This window comes from Oreochromis niloticus, linkage group LG16 (genome assembly GCF_001858045.2).
Source record: "Oreochromis niloticus isolate F11D_XX linkage group LG16, O_niloticus_UMD_NMBU, whole genome shotgun sequence".
Lineage (NCBI taxonomy): Eukaryota > Metazoa > Chordata > Actinopteri > Cichliformes > Cichlidae > Oreochromis > Oreochromis niloticus.
The window spans coordinates 9,835,635-9,859,756 of NC_031987.2; the positions used below are offsets into that span (position 1 = coordinate 9,835,635).

General features: G+C 42.1%; 3 protein-coding genes across 34 annotated transcripts in view; all 3 read right to left on the reverse strand.

The window, feature by feature from the left end:
- LOC102077564 (sterile alpha motif domain-containing protein 9) overlaps positions 1–1,204 on the reverse strand; it is a 37,115-nt gene extending 35,911 nt beyond the window's left edge. For both annotated transcript variants that reach the window (XM_019352600.2, XM_019352599.2), the window contains exon 1: positions 1,003–1,204. The gene's annotated coding sequence lies outside the window, so the exon portion shown is untranslated. The remainder of the gene's footprint in view (positions 1–1,002) is intronic.
- Positions 1,205–1,920: 716 nt separating this feature from the next.
- On the reverse strand, positions 1,921–15,299 carry tfcp2l1 (transcription factor CP2-like 1). 3 transcript variants are annotated; one of them, XM_005452006.4, is made up of 17 exons: positions 15,163–15,299; positions 13,517–13,861; positions 12,765–12,913; positions 11,376–11,449; positions 11,220–11,225; positions 9,053–9,158; positions 8,232–8,338; positions 7,980–8,132; positions 7,776–7,886; positions 6,300–6,403; positions 5,923–5,974; positions 5,702–5,795; positions 5,420–5,510; positions 4,908–4,990; positions 4,087–4,229; positions 3,573–3,624; positions 1,921–2,351 (listed from the first exon to the last, which is right to left on the reverse strand). In XM_005452006.4, the coding sequence occupies exons 2-17, from the start codon at positions 13,573–13,575 to the stop codon at positions 2,314–2,316; spliced, it is 1,422 nt and encodes a 473-aa protein (XP_005452063.1). In that variant the 5' UTR covers positions 13,576–13,861; positions 15,163–15,299; the 3' UTR covers positions 1,921–2,313. The 3 variants fall into 3 exon arrangements, with proteins under 3 accessions (XP_005452063.1, XP_003445378.1, XP_005452064.1); XM_003445330.5 differs by lacking the exon at positions 11,220–11,225; XM_005452007.4 differs by lacking the exon at positions 4,087–4,229.
- clasp1a (cytoplasmic linker associated protein 1a) overlaps positions 14,491–24,122 on the reverse strand; it is a 91,659-nt gene continuing 82,027 nt past the window's right edge. For 18 of the 29 annotated variants that reach the window (XM_025904036.1, XM_025904033.1, XM_025904035.1 and 15 more), the window contains 7 exons: positions 23,367–23,613; positions 21,976–22,032; positions 20,204–20,397; positions 19,941–20,069; positions 18,211–18,417; positions 17,684–17,800; positions 14,491–16,469 (listed from right to left, as the gene is read on the reverse strand). In XM_025904036.1, coding sequence (XP_025759821.1) covers positions 16,383–16,469; positions 17,684–17,800; positions 18,211–18,417; positions 19,941–20,069; positions 20,204–20,397; positions 21,976–22,032; positions 23,367–23,613 — 1,038 coding nt within the window. In that variant the 3' untranslated portion in view covers positions 14,491–16,382. The remainder of the gene's footprint in view (positions 16,470–17,683; positions 17,801–18,210; positions 18,418–19,940; positions 20,070–20,203; positions 20,398–21,975; positions 22,033–23,366; positions 23,614–24,122) is intronic. The other 11 variants (XM_025904039.1, XM_013271420.3, XM_013271421.3 and 8 more) reach the window with 3 other exon arrangements.

Consider the following 24,122-nt stretch of genomic DNA (forward strand, 5'->3'; position numbering starts at 1 on the left):
AGACAGCAGCCTTGATAATATGTTTAATAACACAGGATTATACATTAATATGCATTGTATAGATAGGTTTTACACGTGAGAAGGCCCCATTGATGCTGAACTCTGTGTACAGGTTTAGGAGCACTGCTGCTGGTGAAGGCAGAGGAAACGGAGGTTCACTGAACTGATCTCTAAATGAGGAGTAATGATGAGTTTTAAAGAAAAGTTTAATTTTCAAGTGCAGCTGGTTTATTGGCAGAAGGCTCTGCTCTTTGGTTCAGGTGCACTACATGGCATTATGTGCATTACATGTTGTAAGTCAGCTGTATGTTGTAGTATGTATTCTTTTGCATTCTTTTTGATTATGTTACTGCAATACAATAATCATTGTTGGAGTCAGATTTGAAACATAATTTAGTATCAGTGAAATAAAAATCCGAATTCATTATGCTCAGAGCAATTATTACAACTACAATAACAGTAGTTTTGCTACTAAGCTCAAGTGACTTTAACATGACCTTCTCTGATTTATCTGTATGGAAGAGGATTAGGGCTACTAGAATTTACAAAATAAATAAATTTTAAAAAAAATAAATCCAAATTAACCCTATATTTTCTTCCCCAATGGCTCTAACCCTCTTGTACTTTTGAGTAATAAAAGTGATTTCACTAGTGTCCTCTATGATGACAGCTAGGGTTAGAATAAAAACAGGAAGTTGCATCAGCGTTTAATGCCTTTTCCACAACTCCAGAAGACTTAAGGCAACAGAACAGTATATAATTCAATAACTGCCGATCGACTTTTTTTCTTTTTAGATGTGATACAATTGGTATCAGTGGAGACAGGAAGGTATATTATGTCACGTAATGTAGCGTAATGTTAGTAAGCTTAGTGTCAGGACAACAACAAAAACCATAAAGGAGCTGGGACAACTGGTTGCATCCTTACTACGCATTTACTGTTTTTCATTGATCTTTATAACAATGAAGGCTCAAAATAAATACTGACCAAAACTCACTCACATTTCATTCAGTCCGCTCTTCAGTCCTCTCGGTTTAAAGCTGAGCTCCTCTATCAGTTTAATGCGGCGGTTTTGGAGAGGAGTAAACGAAAGGTCTTCCTGCTTTTTTCGATCAGCGACTGCAGAAAAGATGAACTACCCCGCTGCACTTCTTCCGACTGTACAAAAATGAAGCCAAACGAATTTCCCGCGTGTAGGAGTGTCACACTTTTGGAGAGGGATTCGGCGCAGTAGTTACTTGAGCTGACGTGGCTGTGTAACACTGAACCCCGGCAAAGAAGACACCGCCCACTTATAATTTCATTGGTTAAAACAGATGTTCCCAAAGTGTGGGGCGTGTCCCCGAGGGTGAGCGCAGAGCCAATGCAGGGGCACGCTATAAATTAAAAGAAAGAAAAAGGAATGCTTGGACACTGCTCATATAATGGACTTTTTAACAGGGCTCCCACACAAACGCAAAGCAGAAGATGAAGCATCGGCAAATGTGTTTCCAAACCAACTTCCTTCCAAGTCAAAGATTAGAAAATATGGTTTTTAAACTCTTCTTTAGTTTTTGTTTTAAATTTGATTTTCTTTCAGTCTTTTATGAGTTTTGTTACTTTTGTTACAGTGTGGGCATTTGTCAAGATTTAAGACATTTATGTATGACATATGACAGTGCCTTCACAGACAAGTTTAACTTTAAGGACCTCTAAGTAGTGAGATATTGGCCTGGTGATTTGGTTTTGCTTGTAATTACTGTTGACTCTCCTTTTTCCCCCAGTGCAGGTTTAATATCTTAAAAGCAGCCAAATAATTACTCTCAAACACAGCACAGTTGTTCAAAACAAGTCACTTCACCCAGAAAATACAGATCCTCAGAGCATCCGAACGCAGCACGACCCAGCAGGAGAACAAAGAGAGCCGAGGCAGCGGGAGATCACACTTCTCATTAAAACAGCATCATACAGTTTTGTTTGTTCATCGTTTCATTTTGTCTGCATGATGATGTGTTCCATTTATTTTGCTTTATTATCATCAGCGTCATTCGGTTGCATTTACAGCATTGCATTTGACATATTAAAGAATGATACAGCGCTCGTTAACACTAATTGCAACATAAAGCAAGAATCAGTAACTGAACAAATATGTAAAAAATGACTGGGAAACAAAGCTCAAAATCAACAGTAAGCTAAGAGCTGACAAGCATTTTCACTTTGATAGAAATCTTATTAAACATCACATTATTATTGGTATTAATATTATTATCATTACAGTGTCTAGTAAAACATATTTACAATCTGTACAACTCCACTGAGGAACGTCCCGGAGATCATTTTAACACAACGTGGTAACCATCAGTGTTTTCATCTGTTAACACACAAAGATTCAGTTAAAGATCATTTAAAATAAAAAAAAAAAAACATCCTGATGAAAGCTTGAAGCTTAATATCAATAAATTGTTTCCTCTTGGTGTGCTCTGTGACTCTAAATAAAAACACAATGCAAAAGCACTGAAAATAAAACAGCTGAAAATGCTGAAACTGAAGAATTTGATTTATTCATTTTGAATTTGATGCCAGCAACAAGAAGCTTTTTCCCACTAAACTGCTTCATCTGTTCTTTGGAAGTAAGAACAGAGGAAACATCCTTGCTGCAGGAAACCAGCTGCTCAGTGGCCACCTTTGGTTTCTGGACTGCATCTGGACTCTTACTATGAAGCCATGCTTCAGGAATACAGCCACAGCCATGGTTTGGGATGATCTCAGTGAAATAAACAAGACTTTCCCAGTAAAACATCTAGATGGCAGCAGACGACTCCAAAACCTATAGATGCCATCCTGCAGGGATGTTCCCGTTCACTGTGTCTGAAGGCCTGAGCTCCACCAACATTCACTGTTTCAGCTCTTTTCTTGATATTATTTAGCAGATGAAGAAATCCTAAGTTTGCGTGTTATATTGAGAAAAGTTCTGTTTATGCTGTTTACCCACAGATTACTGAACTCATCTGCAGCTCTGGGATTACAACTTTAATAATTACAACTTTTCCAGCCTTTAGTTGCCCCTGAACCAATTTCTTTGTTTTCCTCTCCAAAATGCTGAACAACAAAGGCCTCGGAGCAAAACATGCTGCCATCCAGACGAAGTCCTCTACAGGGAAGGTCTTGTGTATTACACCGTGACTATGCCAAGACTTACACTGCATGAATTCCACAAAACGGGTCTGGGGGATAAAGTGGTTTTCAGTCTTGTGTACAGAGATCTTTCCAACTTCTCTGAATCTTTTGATGATGTTATGTAGAGCAAAAAAATCCCCAAACTGTTGGTAGCATTTCTACACTGTCATCTTTTCCACTTTCTTTTTGACCCTGCTCTGATTTATTTAAAATATTTTTGTGTTGCATTAAATGTAAAGTGACCACTGATTTTTTTTTGGTTGAGTTCTTCATTTCAGCGTTTGATTTGCTGCCTTTGTAGCAGAATTACGTTAATTAAGTGCTTAAACTGTTTGGAAATGAGTGCTTTTCTTTCCCTTTTCCACAGCTTCTTAACGTTCCCTGAAACAGGGCTGTACGGATAAAGGTCAGTTACCTCGTATGGTGCTGATGATGAAACTGGTTTCTTCCCTGAGGTTCTGCACCATCTGAAACAAAGAACACCAAACACTTTGGTCTTGAAACAGCTGAAACATGTATAAAGTGCACTTCATGGACTTGGAAGGAATCTGGAGCTCATGATGGAGTTAGTAGATAGCTTTTATTGATGATCACTAACGGAAAACCAAGACTTCCTGTTCTGTCTGTCATGGTTTTGGAAGGCAGATATATTTTTATGGGGCTAATAAAAAAACCTAAATTGTCATTAGACAATAGCATCCTGTTTTAAAACTGGATTAGAGCAAAGCAGGCGCTCTCTCTTCCTCTTCTCAATGATTTTTTACCTGCATTTAATCAAACTCAACTCAAAGATGACTGCGTTAGTGTCAGTAGAAGCTACCTACAGTTGGAAGTTAGGAAGCTTCCGATACCCGAACGTTACCCCTTGCCTACAGAATCTACATACTCATTTGCAGAAATGCACTCATTAATCAGTGCTGGACAGATACCTCATCCGAGACTAAGATGTGGATCCCGGTGGGTTTCTGTCTGTAGATTTGTGTGATCTGTTGTGGAGTGATGTTGTACAGTGTAGCGATCTTTTCAGACAGGTCCAGCAGTGTCAGCTCTTCCAGGTACAGAGCGTGGTAGACTGCAGAGGCAAGACAGACATACAATGATCACATCAGGTCAGAAGTGTTACTCTCTGCCAGTTTCTGTGATGATTTCCTGATATTTTAGGATTTTGTCTCTGCCCGGTTTCAGCTGCAAACATTTATTTTTGGACTAGTAGACCAGAATGCATGACTCGAAGTTAAAAAAAAAACAAAACCTTTTTTTATCTTATACTGAGCCTTGGTGCAGCTCCTCAGTTGATGGACTGTCTTAAACAAGCACCTTTAGCTCCTCCTCTGTTCCTTCCTTTTATTTTCTCCTGGCTGTCCCTTACAAACACAGTATTTAAGGAAGAGTATGGCACATTCATGTGTATTATTAATTGGACTCAGTCTTTTTCATCAGTTTTATTTTGTTTGTATTTTAAGGACTGACTCTAACATCTGCTTCAGGTCTTCTTCAGGTCCTCTGACTTGTTTGGTCCAGCTCCGGCTGCCATCTGTCTCAGTTTTGAATATTTCATTTGGGGCTTAATAAACCGGCTAGAAAGTTCTGTTCTGGGTTCCTTGTGGTCATTCCTTAATTGACACGAATGCAGTTGTGCTTGGTGTGTAGGAATTGCTTGTTTAAAACCCATTCAGTCACACTACAGACAGAGGACTGTAAAAAAGCACAAAATATGAGCATTCAGAGCGAATTCTCGTTGCACACTTACTTTCTCCACAGCCTGGTTTGATGGGAGGTTGATTTCTGGCCTGCTGCTGACACACATAGATGGTAAGACGGGGCTGTACACACCTGAAAATGTGAGCAAACGCTTGAATTGAATATATTTCAAGGACCTGCAGCACTAAAGCTTAAGACACAGTTTTCTCAAGAGGCCGATATCATAAATTTACTGTAATGGAGAAACAATGGATCAAATCCATCTTTGTATATAATGTATGGTTGAGAGAAGAGACTAGACTAGACTTTAGGAAAATCCCAAAGGACCAGAATTGTGTGGACTTCTATACAACCTGACTTGTCTTAAAAGTCAAAGTTGTCGCCCCCTTCTGGTTATTAGAATGAATGCAGGTTTGAGGCACTTCAGCTGGCCTCACATCCAGAAACAGAAAGCATGCCTATCCTTTGTATATTCCATGATCCTGTGCCTGTAGATGCACCAACCAGTAAATCATGTAAATGACTCTGGGTGTGGCTGGGCAGTGTAGTTTAATGGCTCACCTTCCCTTCATCGTGTTGAAGAGGCGGATGCCGTCTGCTGGCCCACAGATCTGGATCAGATCCTCCCTGGTCATCCTCAGGAGATCAGCACCTGCAACAACAGCAGAAATCTGGTTCTGCTTGCTGCCCTGATCTACAGCAGATCTGATCTGACGCTGCGATAGACGAACACATCGACACTAATGAGTTCTTCCTCAGTTTGTCTTTCCTGCACTGCATGCCTGCGCTTTCTGACAAAAGTTCCAAGACTAAATTGTGTGGTGTGTTTTTCACACGCGGTACCTGAGAAGCTGGTGAAGAGCCTTGAGAAAGGCGAGAACCTGTGACGGTGCAGCCACTGCTGAGTGTCCTGCAGCGAGGACGACGGCAGAAGGTGCTACATGTCAAAAAGAAGAAGAGCCCTTGAAATGAGTATAGCTGCACAGCATCCACTGTCTCCAAATAATGGCCTAAAAAGAATAAGAGAGCAACATTAACACACTGCACCGGTCTCTGTTACTTACATCAGAGCAGCCGGGCATGAACAGCTCCCCCTGCTGGTTTGGAGAACAGTTGCTAGAGAAACGCACACATGAGGAGGAAAGAACACATTGATTGGTTGAGTATTTTCTTCTAACTGTCCTGAGACACATCTGTCTGCTCTTCGTATGCTGTTAAATAATTATCTGTTTTGCATCTGCTAATAGCTGCAGAAGTCCGTGCTTGTGAAAGTACTCTCATAGAGGGCAAAGCACAATCACACCAGAGAAACATTTTCACATTTTCGACTCGTAATTGAAACAAAACACAGTTCCCCTGCAGACCTTGACTGAAGAGATGCGTTTTATGTCAGTGGAAACTACCAAACAAGTGTTAAAGTGTGGTGTGAATGCTTACTCACCCCTCGGTGAAAGTGCAGGAGGTTGGTGAGCTGTGGTAAATTGGTGATGGTGTGCTGCTGGTGCTGTGACTGGTTAGATTTAAGGCATCAGGCCACGGCGAGCACTGCACACAGAGAAGAAGAGAGAAAGAGAAGAAGATGTGCAATGAAGTGAAAAGCCTTTAACAAAGATTAAAGGGTTCAAAATCACATTCAAAGTGCACTGAGTTTACACAGATGTGTGTAAACATATGGTCTACATAGTAACAACTTTAGATAGTTAATCTCCTTTAGCTCACTAGTTTGGTTTCATTCCATTAATGTGAGATTAATGGAAGGAGGTAGTGCCATTCACCAATATTTCAGTTATTTATGATGACACACAGATGTGAAGACCCTACAATAACAGAGAGCTCTAACCTCACATGGCCTCAGCTGAACATCATGCAGACTTTGTACCAGACACGCGCCAGGATAAAGTCTGTTAATGTCTCATCGGGCTGACATTTGTGTTGTAATATACAGCTTCACAGGTTGTCTAGTACAGAGCTTTGAAGAAAACTTTATTTCAAAAAAACTCCAGGTAACTTTAATTGATTTCAGCAAACTCCAGAGCTGAAAGACAAAGCTACAGCAAACCTGCAGTTCCTCTAATGTCCACCAGAGGGTCCAGCAGTGAGTCAGTCCCAATGGTCTCCCATATTAAAGGAATTTTAGCCTGACGCAAAAACTGTTTTGGTCTCTATGGTTAATTTATACCTCCATAACATCTGTCTATGTTTGTAAAAAAAAAAATAGGTTTTTAATTTGATATATACTTAAAGCTTGCATTATTAGGGGCGTGGGCTCTTTGACAGGCTGTAGCTGCTAGCTGTCTGCTAGGCTTCACCGCAGATAGAGGTGCTGCTGGAGCCTTTTAAAGCAGTTTTAATGCGATTATTTGACCAATAATGTGGCTGCTGTGCGGTTAATTGTACTAACAGACCATCCAAGAAGTCTGAACTCCTGATTAGGTGAAATTTTAGGATTTTATTTAACTAATTTAGCACTAGTTAGCAAGTATCTATGTCACACTTAGCAAACACTTTTCATTTTCTTCCTATAAAGACGTCCTGTGTTATAAATGGTTTGTAATGGTAAGTAATGCTACAGTATCATATGTGATATTTGTAATGAACATGACCAGTGCAATGGTTCCTCAGGTTTTCTTTTCCTCCACGTGAATAACAAACTAGCACTGACAGAGCCTCAGTCATTGACAGCAGCAAAGAAGAAAACTTTTAAAACAAACAATGCAACAAAGCAAAGTGACATATTAACAAACAGTAACGTAACAGTGGTTTACATGGTTTGGTGAGCAAAGAAGCAAAACAAAAAGGAGGGGGGAAATATTCAGATCTGATCAAATTCCAGAAACATCCAAGTAACCCAAGAATTTACAGCTGGGTTCAATAAAGTCAAAGCAGAAGGCAAACAAAGGTTCCTCTCAGGCCTCACCTCTTTCAGCAGGGTAGTGTCATGGGATGGCTGATACTTTTCTCTATCTTGAGGGGTCTTTTTATCTATCTTTTCCCGATCTGTCTTCAGTTTGCGATCAGCTCCTTTAGGCTTAAAAAACAGGACGTGTGGTATAAATCATGAGATTTGAGGATGTTAGAGATCAGAGATGAGCATGAGGTAAGAGTAAATGAAGTGTTGTACCTTAAAGACTTTGACCTGGCAGCTGGATGAGTGGACATGCTCGACGTATTCTCCGTGTTCATTGGTGGTGTAAGTGTCCACCTGGATTCGGAAGGGCACCCCTTTCTCCCCGCCGTGCTTCCGGGGGGTGAACTCGGTGCTGATGCAGTTGACCTGAAAGGACAAGAGAATAGAGAAGAGCTGAAAAATAAATTCAGCTTAAGACCCCAACTTCCCCCCTCCCAGGAACTGAGACTGGAATCGAATATGTACCTGGATGAAAACAGAAGCGTTCTTCAGGGGATCCCAGAGGAACTCGATGGTGTTGAGATGCAGAGGGTCTGAACGAGGCTCCAGGATCCCCACTGACAGAGGGATATCTGCAAGTAATGAGCCAGCCACTTATTTCAGCTGTGATTTTCAAGCCCACGTGAAGAGATTTATGTTTTGGTTAACCTGTTAACATCTGAAGCTGAAGCGAGGTTTAATGTTAAAAGTTTAACCCTCTGAAGTCTAAGAACCTAAGATTCATTTCAGTTCATATAGCGTTTAGTCACAGCAGCAGTCACCTCAAGGTGCTTTATAATGTAAGGTAGAGACCCCACAATAATACAGAGAAAATCCCAACAATCATAAGACCCCCTTTGAGAAAGCGCTTGGTGACAGTGGGAAGGAAAAACTCCCTTTTAACAGGAAGAAACCTCCTGGTAGACATCTGCCACGACCTTTTGGGAGACGCGTCAAATGGCTATTGGTCATTGGTTACTGTCAATGCATTGGTCCGGCACAGCTCCATAATCATTCATACTTAAATTTGACACTAAAGTTCACCACACGCCATCACTTCTGCTGCACATTGTTGTACTCGAGGAAAACCACAGCCCTATCTTCATCTTGGGTGTTTAGCATATTTAATTTTGTTGTGAGCGAATATTTGTGAGTTTCCAAAAATCACTTCCCTCACTGTAGTTGGGTATTCAAGCCATTACTGGACTTTCTGTGCAGTCAGACACACAACTAGCGACTTTGACCAAGAACCATCACAAATCTGTGAGTATCAGTAATCCATGAGTATGTTGGTATGGTGATCTCACCTATATCCAGGATTCGGTCTCCAGGTCTGTTCCACCTCCATCCCTCCAGCTGCTGGTGCTCCATGTACTGCAGTCGACGGTCATGGAAAACCACGCGCACAATGCTCTGTGAACAAGCGGGATCAGGCTTCAGACAGGAGCACGGCTGTGAGCTGAGCACAGGGCAGCTCGCACCAAGCTGAACAGCAGGAATGTTGGGCAAAGTGCGAAAAGGCTCCCCCGTTTTATTTATACACGCACTGAAACAGGGCGTGGAGGGAGTACTTGCAGCTCCTTTCTTACCAATTCTTAAGCAGTCAGAGTTAAAACTGTAGTCACACAAGCCCAATGACCTGCTGCCAGTCAGGCTACATGTAATACCTGAGACATGCAGTAATGTCAGTGACTTTCCTTCTATGTGACAGAGCTCCCACAGTCTCTGAGAAACAAGATCCTCTCAGTGGACCGGTTTATGCTTCATCTCTGAGCATCCATCAGGTCAGGTCATCTGGGGCTAAGGTCTGGTTTTGTTTTACCGACATGCTAAATTGAGTTTCAGAAGCTACAAGATGGTGGCCAAATTTAATTTGGGCATTTCAAACCTCTGAAAATCCACAAAAATGCGATGGACATTAACTAAACTGAAACCCTCGCAACTGAAAGACAAAAACCCTGGAAATTTGTATGTTGTCACAATTCTGTGTTGATGCTGACATCAATACCTACGTTCAACTCTATGTACCTTAACCTTAAAGGCATTAGACATTTATAGTTTAATTAACCCTAACCACAACATTTACATGCCAAATCTATGATACATATTACTGGCTGTAAACACATAAACATGCATATAAGTAACGATTTAAATAATTAAAGGACAAAAACAACCGATAGAATAATCACCAGACAGCGCAGTGCATTCAGCTTCCCATGACCAGGTAGGAGATGCCTAACCCACAGTAATAATATCAAAGGGACCTGGTAGATTTTAGGAAGTCAAGACTGACCTCTTCATTGACCTTTGATAGCATGGATGTGATTTAGTCAACAGGAAAAAAGGAGCAACTTCGCAGCCCTTGAAAATGGTGTTTGTCTGCAGTCTCATCTTGTTGTAGTGCTGCGTAAATGTGCTGCAGCACACAGCTACAACTTTAAATACAAACAGACAAACCTAAAGCCCGGCGCTCAGTTATAAAGTAGTACTGAGCCATTTCTTTTGTATCAGTCATTGGAGGGTCCACTAACGAGTGACCTCCAGACTTCGGGGATGGGGGTGTTGCCACTGGTCATTCGCCTTTTTCAGCAAATGCATAGAAATGTCTGTCAGAAGCATCATCTCTTTGGGAATGTTCTGGATTTAACGCCCCACTTTTGAAGACTTACTTACAGAACCTTTTTCATCCAAATCCTAAAACCTTAGGACATGTGGGAGCTCTGATCTCTTTTCAGTCACCTCCAACTGTTGCGTAAAACAGCTTTAGCTACCAGCTAATAGAACCGCATCATGCTTACGCTGATCTGTAAAAAACTGAGCTCGATCAGGTTGGAATTTTAGCACCAGCCACCTTTTAAAATCTGCGTGGAGAGGACACAAATCCACAGATGAAATGAGCAGCCTGTAGAGACATGTATCATTGGGCTATTTATGGGGGAGGCTCGTGCATGACTGAGCAGCCGAGCTCGAACAGCTCTGGATGCTCCACGTCATGTGTTTGCACAGACGCCACCTGTCCCATTCCTGCGTCTCTAGGATGCTACAGCGAACATTACGATGTGTCCTGACGACAGAGACGCGTCAAGGGGATGCACTCACACCCAAATGAAGTAACTCTTAGGTGTGTGACTAACTCCTTAAATGAGGAGGTAGAAACTTCGACTGCCATCTGAAACTTGGAGAACCCGAGAGCTGCTAGTTTTGTTTTGTTTTTTTATTTGTTTTTCCACGAGGGATTTTTCTCATTTCAACTTCAGGAAACAGCATTTTCAGAAAAATTACAAGCACAACGATCATGTGACTTAGGTAAAGCAGACAGAAGCGGAAAAGCCTGGTGAGACATACCAAAGAGAGAAAGAGAGAGAGAGTGTGTGTGAGTGTGTGCTGGAAATGCGAGAGGAAGCTGAGCTGCATGTCTGTAGAGGGCTTATGTGAGGTTTAAGGAGGAGGAGCAGTGAGTTTGGGTGATAGTACCAAGCTCTTCAGGGTCGATACAGCACCCCCAAAGTGGAAGGGAAGGTCGAGGGACCGGCGACGAACCAGGGAAGTGAACAGACGAGAGGAGAAAGAGGGAGAGGTCACATGAAAGACAAATAAAACAGACAAACATACACAATACCATACACCTACCTTCACATATTTGCTGCTTATATCTGTATACTCCACTAGTTTTCTGTTAAGCATACGGATTTCGTAGGACTGACCTACATTTTAAAACATTAAAAACATCCTGATTAAAAATTTTTTTTTAAAAAGAAAGGAAATCAATCAATCCATCAGAAAAGAGGCGTAGATATCAAGGCCACACACTGGAAAACGTTTCCGTATCGTCGTCCTGATCAGACATAATACATTATCACAACAACATGTCAATAACACAGCCAATGAGGGACGCTAAAACTAACTGTCAGTGCTTCTAAAACTAAGCTACAAACCCTGATGGCAATTAACTTTACTAATCAATACATGCCATCTTTGCATGGCCACAAGCTGCGTGGAACAGCAAGCTCACTTTCATTGTGTTTTTACTGCAAACAAATTACTGTAGAGCAGATAAGCAGGGCAAACTCGTAGAAACACAGAGGAAGATAAAGCACAGATAATAAAAACGTCACTGACAAACACGACAGACGGAAACAATCAGAAGGTTCCAGAAGGCAGAAAACGAAGAAGAGGACGAAGAAGAGGAAGAGGAGGGGAGAGCGTGAAATGCAAAAAAGACATGAGAGAGCGAGAGAGAGAGAGAGAGAGAGGGGTTGATGAGTGAGGTTAGATGATACAAGTCAGACAAATTAACACTCACGTAGAAGCTCATCTTGCACAAATCAATCAATTAATCTGAATACTTGATTCTTTAAATGAATAAATTCTTCAAATATTAAACATGTCAAATCTTCATCATCAATAACAGATACTGAGTGTGTGAGTTTAACTATGTAAACAGGATGTTCTGAGATCCAGGTCTAAAGACAGAACCTATGGAAGCTAAAAAAGTCCAAAATTCATTTGCACTCTACATTACTATGAACGAAAAAAAAATGTGACCAATTCTCAGTAACTAATATTAAAATTTAAGAAATATTATCATAAGTCTGTCAAATGAGCCAAATTGGAGCCAATCATGTTTGACATGTGAGTCACTGGAAACCTCAATGACCATATTTTGAGAAACCCTCAAAGAGGGAAGTCAAATCCAGAAATAATTAAAGCGTATTACATAACCAGAAGTTTTTAATTTTCGTGCACCTGTGGAGGTGAAGTAAAATTTCCTCAGTCACTCAAAACTAGCAAAGTGAAGATATTTAAACAATTATGACTTTTGGTTTTGCTTCCATAGAACTGGACAAATATCAGAAAACTTCAACCTGATTTCTGTTGCAGAACAAACCTAATTGTTCTCTTAGTGTATTTAAACGAATGGATTGAACTCTGAGCATCTCCCATGCTTCGGCTGGGACTGCGTGTGACAAAATGAGCTTCGGTCTGTACAGTCGTCACGGAGACTAACAGTGTAAGTACCTTGGTTGAGATAAGTGAGCGCTTCCTCCTGCTGCTTCACAGCGGGTGAGGTGGCTGCACACAGAATGTACTGGAACGGGGTCCTTTTGGCACCATTTTCAGCCATGAGCCGAGCTTCTTCGTTCTTTAAGAAAGGTGCCAACGCTTCTCTGGAAGAGACCACGAGGAGATGGCCAGCTGTCACATCTGATCTTCAGTCATTTAAGCCCAAAGGTTTGTTGTCATACAGCACGGTTCAGGTTAAATACATCATTAAAGAAAAAAAAAGGTGGGCTAAATTGGGTGTTTTCTTGTTTCTTTGTTTAAAATAAATAAACTTAAGTTCAAGATGAAATGTCTTTTAATTTCAGATCTGGTGTCAGTTTGATCAGATTTTTAAGTGCATGACTGTGTCGTGTGTTTTTGTTGCTGTACCGTTAGTGTTCTCTTCTGAATTTCTTAAACTGTACACTTAGAAAAACATCACCCACATCATGATATCCAAAACCAAAAGTCAAACTGAAACTTTCACAAACTGACATGATAAAGTGGAACTAACCTGAAATGTGGATTTTGAGTGCAATTCTTTGAATGAATGAACGCCTGAAATGCATTTTTAAAACTCATTTCATGTCAATAACACATTATTGAAATGTGCTCCTGAATCAGCACATTTACCAAAGCCACACGAGCACCTGTGGAGCTGGTAAATTGCTGCACCTGTGTGTGAAATCCTGACATTTCTGGAGCTTGGCAACATGGCAGTGCTTTACCTAATGTAACTAGCAGAGTGCTGGTGGTAGGACTCAGGCTGGGGATGGCAGAACAGCATATTTTCCAGTGTGGCGGCGGCGTCTTGTATTCCAGGACCACAGAGAAGGCGTGGAGGCAGAGGGCGCGAGCGTTGTGCCTGCTGGCTTCCTCGGATTTCAGCTCAGAGAGGTTTGCAGCCCAGCCTCACCACACACCCCTTATATGGCTCCAGTGATGTCATCAGGCCTGCCATTAGCATACCTTGGATGACCTTTGAGAGGCGGAGAGCGCCGGCACACCTCCCACTACCAATGTCCACCTCGGGTGATGCATTAATAGCAGCTTCAGTTGATCAGTTGTTGACACTGCCAACAAAACACTTACTGTGGGTGAGGATGTTTAGAGGGGACTTTCAGGAAACAAACACAGGAAGAGCCCTCAAATGAATGTCAGTAAACATATTTATCATCTCTGATATTTCTAAAAGCCAACACGGCAGCTTAAATGACAATTAAATGATGATATTTCAATTTTAAAAAGGCACATTAATCTTTATTGCAGGTTTAGTTTCAGCAGGTTGTGTAGAAACCCCTGCAGCTCACCCCTCATAGCTCCTCAAGGGAGTGACAGATTAAGTAAATGGCCTGTATTTGTATAGCGCTTTTCTAGTCCCTAAGGACCCCAAAGCGCTTTACACAACCAGTCATCCACCCATTCACACACACATTCACACACTGGTGATGGCAAGCTACATTGTAGCCACAGCCACCCTGGGGCGCACTGACAGAGGCGAGCAGGTCATCTCAAAGTCTGCCCGGGTTAATGTTTATCCAGAGCCGCTAAGCACACCTCAGCGCTCGGATGCAGGTCCAACCTGCGAGGGAAACAAAGACGACGCCGTCCGAGCTTTGAGCCACTCTCTGAACGTTACACAAGATGAAGTAAAAGGGGGGAAATTGTGAAATGTGGAGTGAAAGGCCAGAAAGCGCTGAGATCAGTTCTCGGTCTTTTTATTTCTACAGCAAACAGTTTCTTTACATCGCTGCAAACTGATCACACATTGATGTTAACATAAAAAACAAAACAAAAAACCTTCTGTACAGTTCATCATGACAGAAATAAACACATTAAGATCAAATAAAATATATAAATACAGGTGTGAATATTACATGAGCGCGTGAAGCCAAAGAAAGACTGCTGAACATGCATAGTGAACAGTCTGTAAGGAACGCGGTCGCGTCTGTTTTAGATCCAGCAACGAGAGGACAGATGCGATAGGATTGGTGGGTTTTCACCAGTTTGCAGGTTTGCTTTTGCAGTAAAAACTCAGCTGATTAAATGAGCGTGCTGAAGGACGCTGAGAAAGAAAAAGTCAAATCCTTTTGAGTACCAGCAAATTCACCGTGTTGTTTCTGTACATTCATTTCCTTAAAGAAGCAGAGTTGGACCATTCTCAGCGGATTTCGACAAATCAGGAATCAGCATTATTATTCATTATTCAGAGTATTATAAAGAAAAAACTACAGCAGATCAACTGACCATCAAAACCAAATCAGGTCCAATAATTAAAAGCTTCTTCCCAATCAGGGAATCGATGAAGTGCTTCACAGCAGGAATCCACCACTTAAAACTTTACAGCAGAATAAATTAAACACAGAGTGTGTACCTTTTCCGTACGAGCGCCTCCTCAGAGTCGAGTGATCTCATGATGTTAAAAGTGCACTTTAACAGCCGAAGAAGCTCCGGGCTCTCCGCGCAACACTGAGCGGCGCGTGCCGCAGGTTCATGCAAGCCAAAAAAAAAAAAAGTCTGCTTTTCTGTGAAGCAGCGGTCAGAAAGTGTATGTACAAAACACCTTTGATTTCTTTGTGGTTATTGCAGAAGCTGTGAAAGAGGAAACGAGTAATACTGTGTTTGCACGGTCACAAGTCTGAGAGCGCCGCGGCCTGCTGGGGACGCTTCTCCTGCAGATTCACATTTTTTTTTCTTTTTTTTTTTAAAGAGCCGAGAGTGACGGTGCCGTACATCCCGTTCACTCTCTGCAGTCCACAAACGTAAGGCCTGTTCTCCCCCGACTCCTCATCTGCTGTATTTACAAAGGACTTCCTGAAAGACAAAGTGAGCGCTCAGACACAAATGGAAGCAGGAAGTAAAAACGACACAAACGTTACGGCTTTTAACAGGCTTAGCTTCCACTCCATGTGGCGACTGTGGTTTGTTTTCTCTGTTAAAAGATCTGCACGAAATGTGAAGGATTGTCGTTCAGTTTAGAGACGAGATCTGTTTTGTAATAATGACAGTTTGGGTTTTAAGCCACTCCTAAAGAGAAACGAGCACATTAAGAAAAAGAAATTACAGTCAAATATGATCCTTGGACAAAAATGCTCACACAGGACTTCCTCTTTTTGTCTTTCTGTTCATATCTCATTTTTTTTCCTCCTTGGAATATTTGGTCTTCATGCCCTTAACAGAATTCACCGCACACTTTATGGGCTTGTTGCCATCACTGGGCCAGCCAAATGACATTTCATCCCAAACTGAAGATGATCTAACAGAAACATTTCTTTGATGTGAATATTTTACGCTTATAGAAACAAATCTAAAAGCAGAAGGGATGAAGGAGAAACAGATTGGAGCTGATGTGAAGATGGTGGGAATACAGGAGGAGGACAAAGCGCCATTTCTTAAATCCAAATGTGTCCACTCCTTCCCCACCAACTTGAAACCAGGACAGCAGTCACATTCAGATGTTTCCAGAGCGGAGGCGGATGACACGAAGGAACAAAATGGGTCAAGAGGAAGAGCTGCAGAGCCGTGATGAGGAGGGTGATGCTCAAAGACAGAGAAGTCTGATCTGGAGTCTTGGAATGGATGAAATCACCTCCATTAACTGTGAGAGGAGACATCTGAGGAACTGCTGCTATTGCTGTTTGTCGTCTGAGCACGCTTGATGTACAGGTTCAGTAACTTCATCTGCAAACAGACAAAGAATGGAGAAATTACTCTTTATATCAGCACACAGAGTCCTGCGTGTCCAGGAGTGTCTTAAAGGAGCTTTATTATAAAGAGGAATAAACTTCTTCATGTGTCAGATAGGGCGACAGGAAGGAAAAAGTACACAATATTTGGCTGGTTCCTTTAAAGTGATGAAAGCACTCATGACATCTCGTCATGCAATTAAACCGAGCAGAGGTAGAGTGAGGCTGAAACATGAACAGCACAAACACCTGCAGTTCCTCTAATACTCACTAAAAGCTCCAGCAGAAATAAACAAGTTTACAGCCTGCTACAAAAATGTCTTTAGTTAGTTTCCCCCTTCAAAACAACTCTACAGGTGTTGAATGCAATTATAACTCACTCCATTGTATGGTAGTAATACTTATAATTAGGGCCATGGGCCCCCTGACTGACAGGTGGATAGCGACACAGGTGGCTGGAGCTGCTAGCTGCAGCTAGTTGAAGTCCCTGAACTGGACTGAACTGGCCTGGACTGTTTGTGCTGGTGGCTTCCTAGGGATACCCTTCGGGGAAAAACCAACAAACAAAACCAAAACAAAATCCCCCCCCAAAAAAACAATTCTAATGGCTGTCAATCCACATCTTTTCTGATATATGTGACAATCAGTCAGTTAACTATAGAGGGAAGTACTAAGTGAAGTTCTAAAATATGCTGTAGTAGGAGAACCACAAACTGTTCCGCAGAAGAACCTCATCACAGGGACAATTTGCTTTAAACAGGATGAAGAACTCAAAACTAATCTCTACACAAAATATTGGCACAGGCACTTTTTAAAAGATTCCCTAAAATGTAGCTGCTGATAAGAGGAAGGATTGTTATTAATGATTAATTGCATGCACTCAAGGTTATTTTAGCACTAAGGTGATATCTTAGAGGGCAGCTGAAGACTGCAGCGGTGACTCTGTTTAGATAACCAGCTGACCAGGTGGTGGTTAGTAAAGGAGAGAGGTGGTGATGGGGGGGTTGCAGTCAGGTGAACCTGACCCTCAGACCTTAACCCTTACATAACTCAAGGACACTTTAGAAGGGCAAATATGACCCTGTGCTTTATAATTTGAGAACCAGCTGAGAAATAACAACATGGGAAGATGATAAGGCTCAGCGTCTGTTCAAGTGTTTTCGTTGTGAGGACATGCAAGTGGAAAGACTTGCTGGCAACGGTCAGTACCTTGCTTCCCGTAAGCTGTGCCAGGTGGGGTTTGAGCTCCTCACCAATCACAGAGTAGATAGCCACCAAACAGAACACACTGGCCTTGCGAACGCTGCTCTCTGTGTTGTCATAGCCCTGCGGAGAGACCGGGGAGCATCAGGTATCAAAGGCGCGTACACACACACAGACACACACACACATACACACACACCCACGCGAGGTCAGCAGGAACGTGGGAGGGGTCGCCAAGAGTGCAGAGTACACGCAAACATTTCCAGGGACAAATAAGGCAAATAATTCCCACTGTCCAAATATGAACATTTCCAAATAAGTGCCTCTGTGGCACTGATACGGATGTTTCTGCTCTGTCTGTGTTATTCAAGCTGGGTACACCAGCAACACATTTAAAACTAAAAACTCTGTTTATTCAAGTTTCTGAAATTTGAGTTTTTATTTCACAGTTTTGGAGGTTTGATCAGTTTTCAGCCTGCAAAACAAAAACAATCACACTCCAACAAATCTGCACTTCTGTTTTAGGCTCAGACCTGCAGGAGTCCGGGGATGATGTCGGGCAGCAGCTGCAGCAATGACTCCTTGGCGATGCGTTCAATGACTTTGGTTTGCATCTTGATGGCTGCCAGGTTGATGGGGTAGTCGGCCGTCTGCACTATGGGGCACAGCACCTTGATGCACTGCTCCGGGTGAATGGAGCCGGCCAGCGTCGCCGCCGCCTCCTCGGCTGCACGCACAACCTAAAAACGTGTTTTTTATTTTTAACAGATTTTATATCACACATCGTAAATCCAACCAGCTGGTGTGTTATTGAGATAACAGCAGGATTTCTGTATCACAGGCATGAGACTAAGTCAGACAAAGCCAAAGTCCCTTTTTTCCCCCCAAAGTCAGACATATTTAATTTCACTGTCCAGTTTATCATTTTGTGCCCCAGTAGAGAACTTCAATCACATAAATGTTTTCAACAACCAACAGGAGCTCCGTTCTGTCAGTCAGTGTCTCCCTTTTTTTCTTTTGACTTACTTTTCTAGAACAAACAGAGACACGAGGCAGCTGCGTTCCTCCTCCACGGCTCAACACTTTATCTTCTTGTAAATTTCCACCAGGAGCATGATGGGAAAAACAAAAAAGACTGAACGCTCCTCTTTGGTGGCTGACAAATTGTCACGTTTAGAGGCCGATTTCGATCTGAGAACTTCCCCAGAAAATGTTTACATTTTAAACTTATTCTAATGTATTCTTACTGTTGCACTTTTAGTCCTGATTTTACACTTGAACCTAGCATGGCTCTGCTTTAAACTCAGATATTTTTTCCACAATATATACTCACCTTTATGCCTGTATTTTATGCTTTTATAAAGCTTTTTTTTAATGACTCGACTATGACTAAAAACATCTTTTTATGGTCTTCTGGTAAGTACAGTGTGGGAGGGTACTGAATTTCGCATGTTTCACAGACTTTGTGAGAATTTGTTGGCTGCAAAATGACACACGTTTAGATTAATGCAATTATTGAAAAACTGAATACAGAAAAAGCAAAAAAAGGGAAAGTTTAAAGATAAAGAATAAAAACCTCTGGGATTTGGGGGTGCTTTACTTCAGCATACTTTACACTTCTTCAGCAGGATATTATTCATTCATGCTGAAAAACTTTTCAAAAAAATTCCTCATGCTAAATTTCTTTGATCGATATGTTTTTTTTTTGGTTATCTGCATGTTTCATCTCAGGTTGGTCGAGTGCATTTTTGTGTATTTTATGTTCAATTTGCTATCAACACGTGATCTGTGTTTACCCACACTCTGTACCCCTGCTGCACACCTGACCGACATGAATGGAAAATTTCTCTACAAGTAACCCTGAATAACTGCTGGAGTGAAGGGTCGAAGGTTGGACTTACTGCCTTCACTTATTTTAGTCCTCATATCGATAACCACTCTGTAAAGTATTAATTATCAGGTTATTGTGAGCTACAAGAGGGATTAGAAATTATTAGAAACCAATAATCATTAATCTCATTGACTGCAGCCTTTTTGTTTATGTATCATGAATGGCATTCGTCTCTTTCTCACATGTGCTCCTTTGCACATATAAACTAACTTCATGTTTAAGTGAACACGCTACTCAGTCTTTAAAGACATGAGAATAGCATCACTTTCAACACGGCACGGCCACATTAACAGATATCGATGACGACTTTATGAAACAAAAATCATGCTTGGTGTCTTCGGTGCTTTTAGCTGAGTGGTGGGAGCTGCGTACCTCCTTATGAGAGTCTTTGTGCGCCTCCAGCGTCTTCATGATGGTCAGCTCGGCATAGTTTTTAAAGCGAGCAGGCTGATTCCTCAGAATTTCCTTCAGCACTCGCAGAGCCAGAGCTCGAATGGTGTGCTGCAGGAAACGGGAACATAGAGAATATCATCCACACAAAACTACCTTCAGTTTCTTCAGATTACTCTGAATCAAGACGCTGCAAACACAAATAAAGGAGACAAAAAAAGAGATTCACACGTGCACAAACATACATCTTTATCACCCAGGGTCTCCAGCAGGAGGAGGAGGATGGTTTTGAAATGTTCGTCCCACACAGCCATGCTGTCTTCCCGTGTGATCTTCAGCAGCTCCACCAGGGCGCCTTTACGCTCCTCTGAGCGCTCGTTGTGATTGGACAGCTCCTTCAAAAGATCGGCCACCAGGTCTGAGTGATCCTGCCCGACTGCTCACCGAGAGGGGATAAGAAAAAAAAGTTAAGAATTGAATTGAACTGCCATGGGCTACTAATCATCCATCAACCTTTTTTTGTTTTTAAAAGACACCTAATGTCCTTTTCTTTTTAATCACACATCCACATTTTGACACAGGAGTCCTAAAAGCATCATGGCCCGATTTACTAACAGCCTCCAGCAGCGCAATTCCTCCTTTGGCTGTTGTTGGACTTTACTAAGGAGGTGTGATGAGGTGCAGGTATTTTTACACATGTATTTCCCTTTCCAGGGACCACATTTTGGGAGGAGGGTACTAAAACTGAACGTAGAAACTTGAATTGTGCCAGATGTGGCTGTGACCATTGCTGCTGAGAGTCAAGGTGGACGTGTGATTGGTGCAGGTGAATTGCTCAAAGCTATGAGCGCGGTGATGCATAAAAACCATAAGTATATTACAGACAACAAAGAAACTCACAGTGAGCAGAAACGTCACTGAACTTGAGCATGAAAGTCTCTCTAAACTAGTTTCTCCTCCTGCGGCACACCAAAGACTTTTGGCTTTTGCACTGAGGGAATGTGATAAAACATTACTTTAAACTTTTTTAATGAACATTATTTTGTTCATAACATGGGCAATACAGACTCTACTTCCACAGTGATGCTGCTGTTGTAACGGATCTCTTACATAACATACAGAAATGTCTGTCTTGAAACCGCTAATATGTTTAGTAGTCAGCACTAAATGTAATTCGAGTTGTTCTAGAAGCTGTTTATGTTGCAGGGGTAGCTGTGAGTCATATTCTTTCCTTTGACTTTAATAAATATCTGCAGCCTCAGACGGCATGCAAGAAACTGAGAACAATGGGCATTTTCATGCATGTGTCAGTGACAGTCTTCATGAACTTCTCTGGATCACTCAGGATGTGACTGTAAACAACGCTTACTTTTGTTCTTCTACAGATCCAGTAACTCCTGTAAGGTGGAGGAAAACAGCCTACCAATCCTGTGCTCCACCTCAACTGTCAAATTTATTCATTAAAAAAAAAGGCTGCCCTGATCCCACACAGTTCCCATCCATTTCTAGCTGAAGTCTTTAGATCAGAACGTTTCTGTTCACTGTTTTCCCCTCACTTATCATGTCTGGTCAGTTTTAATCCACCAATTTGTTTGCCCTTAGTAGACTGTGCTGGCTATTACTGAAATGAACTGGCTGAATTTCCATTCATAACTCAAATTCACGCGTTGTTAGTAGATCACCCACAGAAAACTTCCGTTCCCGTCAGCAGCCTCATGTTAATTTTCCCCGGCTGGACAAAAATGTGTGTCCTCGGAGGATGCAGATATCTACAGTTTGAGCAGTTAATATTAAAAATATAAAGTTAACTTTTTCATACGATAGATCTCTACAGACAAATTAGATGCAGTTAAAACATTAAAAACATTCAAATATTACAGCTGTAAGCAGAACCGCTTGGACTTTGTTAACAGAGAGGTGGAGTTAAAAGATGGAGAGACAATGAGGGGAGCTGAGTGAAGAATGCAAACACAGGCGGAGGGTGAGTGGAGTGGAGGTGCAGGGTGGGTATGTTTACCAGGAGCAAAGACCTTGGGGAGCGCCATCTTGTTTTCGCCGCTTTCCTGACGTCGGCCTGGAGAGGAGGAGGGAGGAGGAGGAGGAGGGATGAAGGTGGAGGTGGGTGGGGGAGGGGAGGGGAGGGTGGCAGAGAAAAGGATGTGATGACACCAACAACAACAACAAGTGAAGCACAGAGCGGCTGCGACAGAGGGGCTGGACGCTCACTGGTTTCTTCTGTCTGCTGTAAACACGAGCCGGCTGGGTCAGGATGGCGTTTGACAACTAACCGAGTGAAATGGAGGGAATCTGACGTTTGTTGCCTCAACATTGTTGCTCCTTTGTGTTGTCACAACGACATCACGTGCTCACAATACACGACCTGACGTTTGGCTGAATGACAAGAAAGGCTCACTTAAATCTGTTTTTTTCACAGATGGTAGCGTGTGCAGACCTTTTCTGCATTACTTGCACGTTTAAGAGCTTCTCTTGAACTCTTTTGTAGAAACATTTTCATACTTTTGACAATGTATAATAATCACAGAATTAAAGGGACAGTTCGCTCCAATATCATACTGACTTACTGTACAGATGGGGAGTGGGTGACATTTTCTTTGCTAAGGTTAAGTACGCGAATGACCACAAACTGAATAATTGAACTGATACATTTCTGGGGAAAAATTCAAACGTTAATAATATGAAGACTCTATGAACATGTAAAGCAGTCTACATTTTCCTCTGTAGGTCAGTTCCAGCCTTAAGCTGCTTCTTATTCGTGTTTTGGGACTTGTTTAGCTTTAGGATGTTGAGGGCCGGATTGACTCGGTGTGCGGTGGTGCGGCCCTCGGGCTTTGTTTTGCCCATGTGTGACCTGGAGTGTTTTGGTGTGGGTCGTCCAGTTTTGGATATATCAGTTGTGGAGAAGTCTGCCTTCTCTTCAGTATAAAGAAACTAAATGGTGCTCATCTCATGGAGCTTGGACCACATAAAAAGACTGCCTGAGATGTTTTTTTTGTATCGAACTACATCGCCAACCAGAAGAAAAACGCAGTTGGCTGACATTACTAGATCCTGTCATGATGCCACAAGCAGATACAGTACTGTGCAATAGTCTTCAGTCACCCCTCATTTATTGAAATGTTGCTTTCAAGCAAGTAATTTTTAAGGTGCTCTTTAGCAACAGTTATCCAGGCTTTCTGGAGGTCTTTCTGGAAGTGTTTCTTACTACACTGGCTACTTTTTAACTCTTTTTCAGTCCAGTCCTTGTACCTGACCATTTTCAGAGGCATGGTGGTTGTTTGTTGAGCCACATAACAAATTCTAACAGCTAACACAAGTGTGACTGGGGTAAATAGGTACTTTGCTCAGAGGTGTAAACATAAAAACATAAAATCATCGGCATAAACTCACAGTCTCTGAACTGCTCCACATCATCGTCGAACACGGCCTCCTTCAGGGCGCTCTTGTCGTACGTGCAAATGGTTTCTCCGAAGCCGTATGGGGCAAATTCTCGAGTCCGCGGCCCAGAGAAGGAGCGCGGTGATGGCGTGTTGAGCAGCGAAGTTTTGTTGTCCAAGGCAGTGCGACCTCCTTCCACCACGTCTAAGCCGAGCCGGGCATCAGACCCAGGAGAGGAAGCTACTCCTTCTCTCCCTGCCTGCGAGACGGGAGGGGGATTAGGCAGTGGTATAAAGAAGATCTGGAGTCATTTTAGATTCAAATAACCATAAAAATCTGAGAGTAAACCAAACAGTATTCACTTTAAAAAAAAATGACACAAGCCTCACAAAAAGAAAGAGAGTATCTGAAGACTAATCAGTGCATTACATACACAGTCTGCCTGCAGTGGCTACAGAGGCTGATGCCACTGTCAAACATTAATTTAAGACAGTCGTGTGGATGCTGTACTGGTCTGTCATAGCAAAGCTTTCAATATACAGGTTGATCTACAATCCTATGCTTTGTGCATGTGGAACCTGGAGGAGATCCCGGTGCAGACCAGGACACGCTGAATAGGTTGCGTGTCACATCTGGGTTGGGAACAGCTCAGTGTCACCAGACAAGTACTAACAGATCGTCTGAGAAGGCTGCGCTCTGATTTTGGTGAGTGAGATTTTATTTGAAAGTTCAATTCAATTTAATTTGATTTATACGATGCCAAATCAC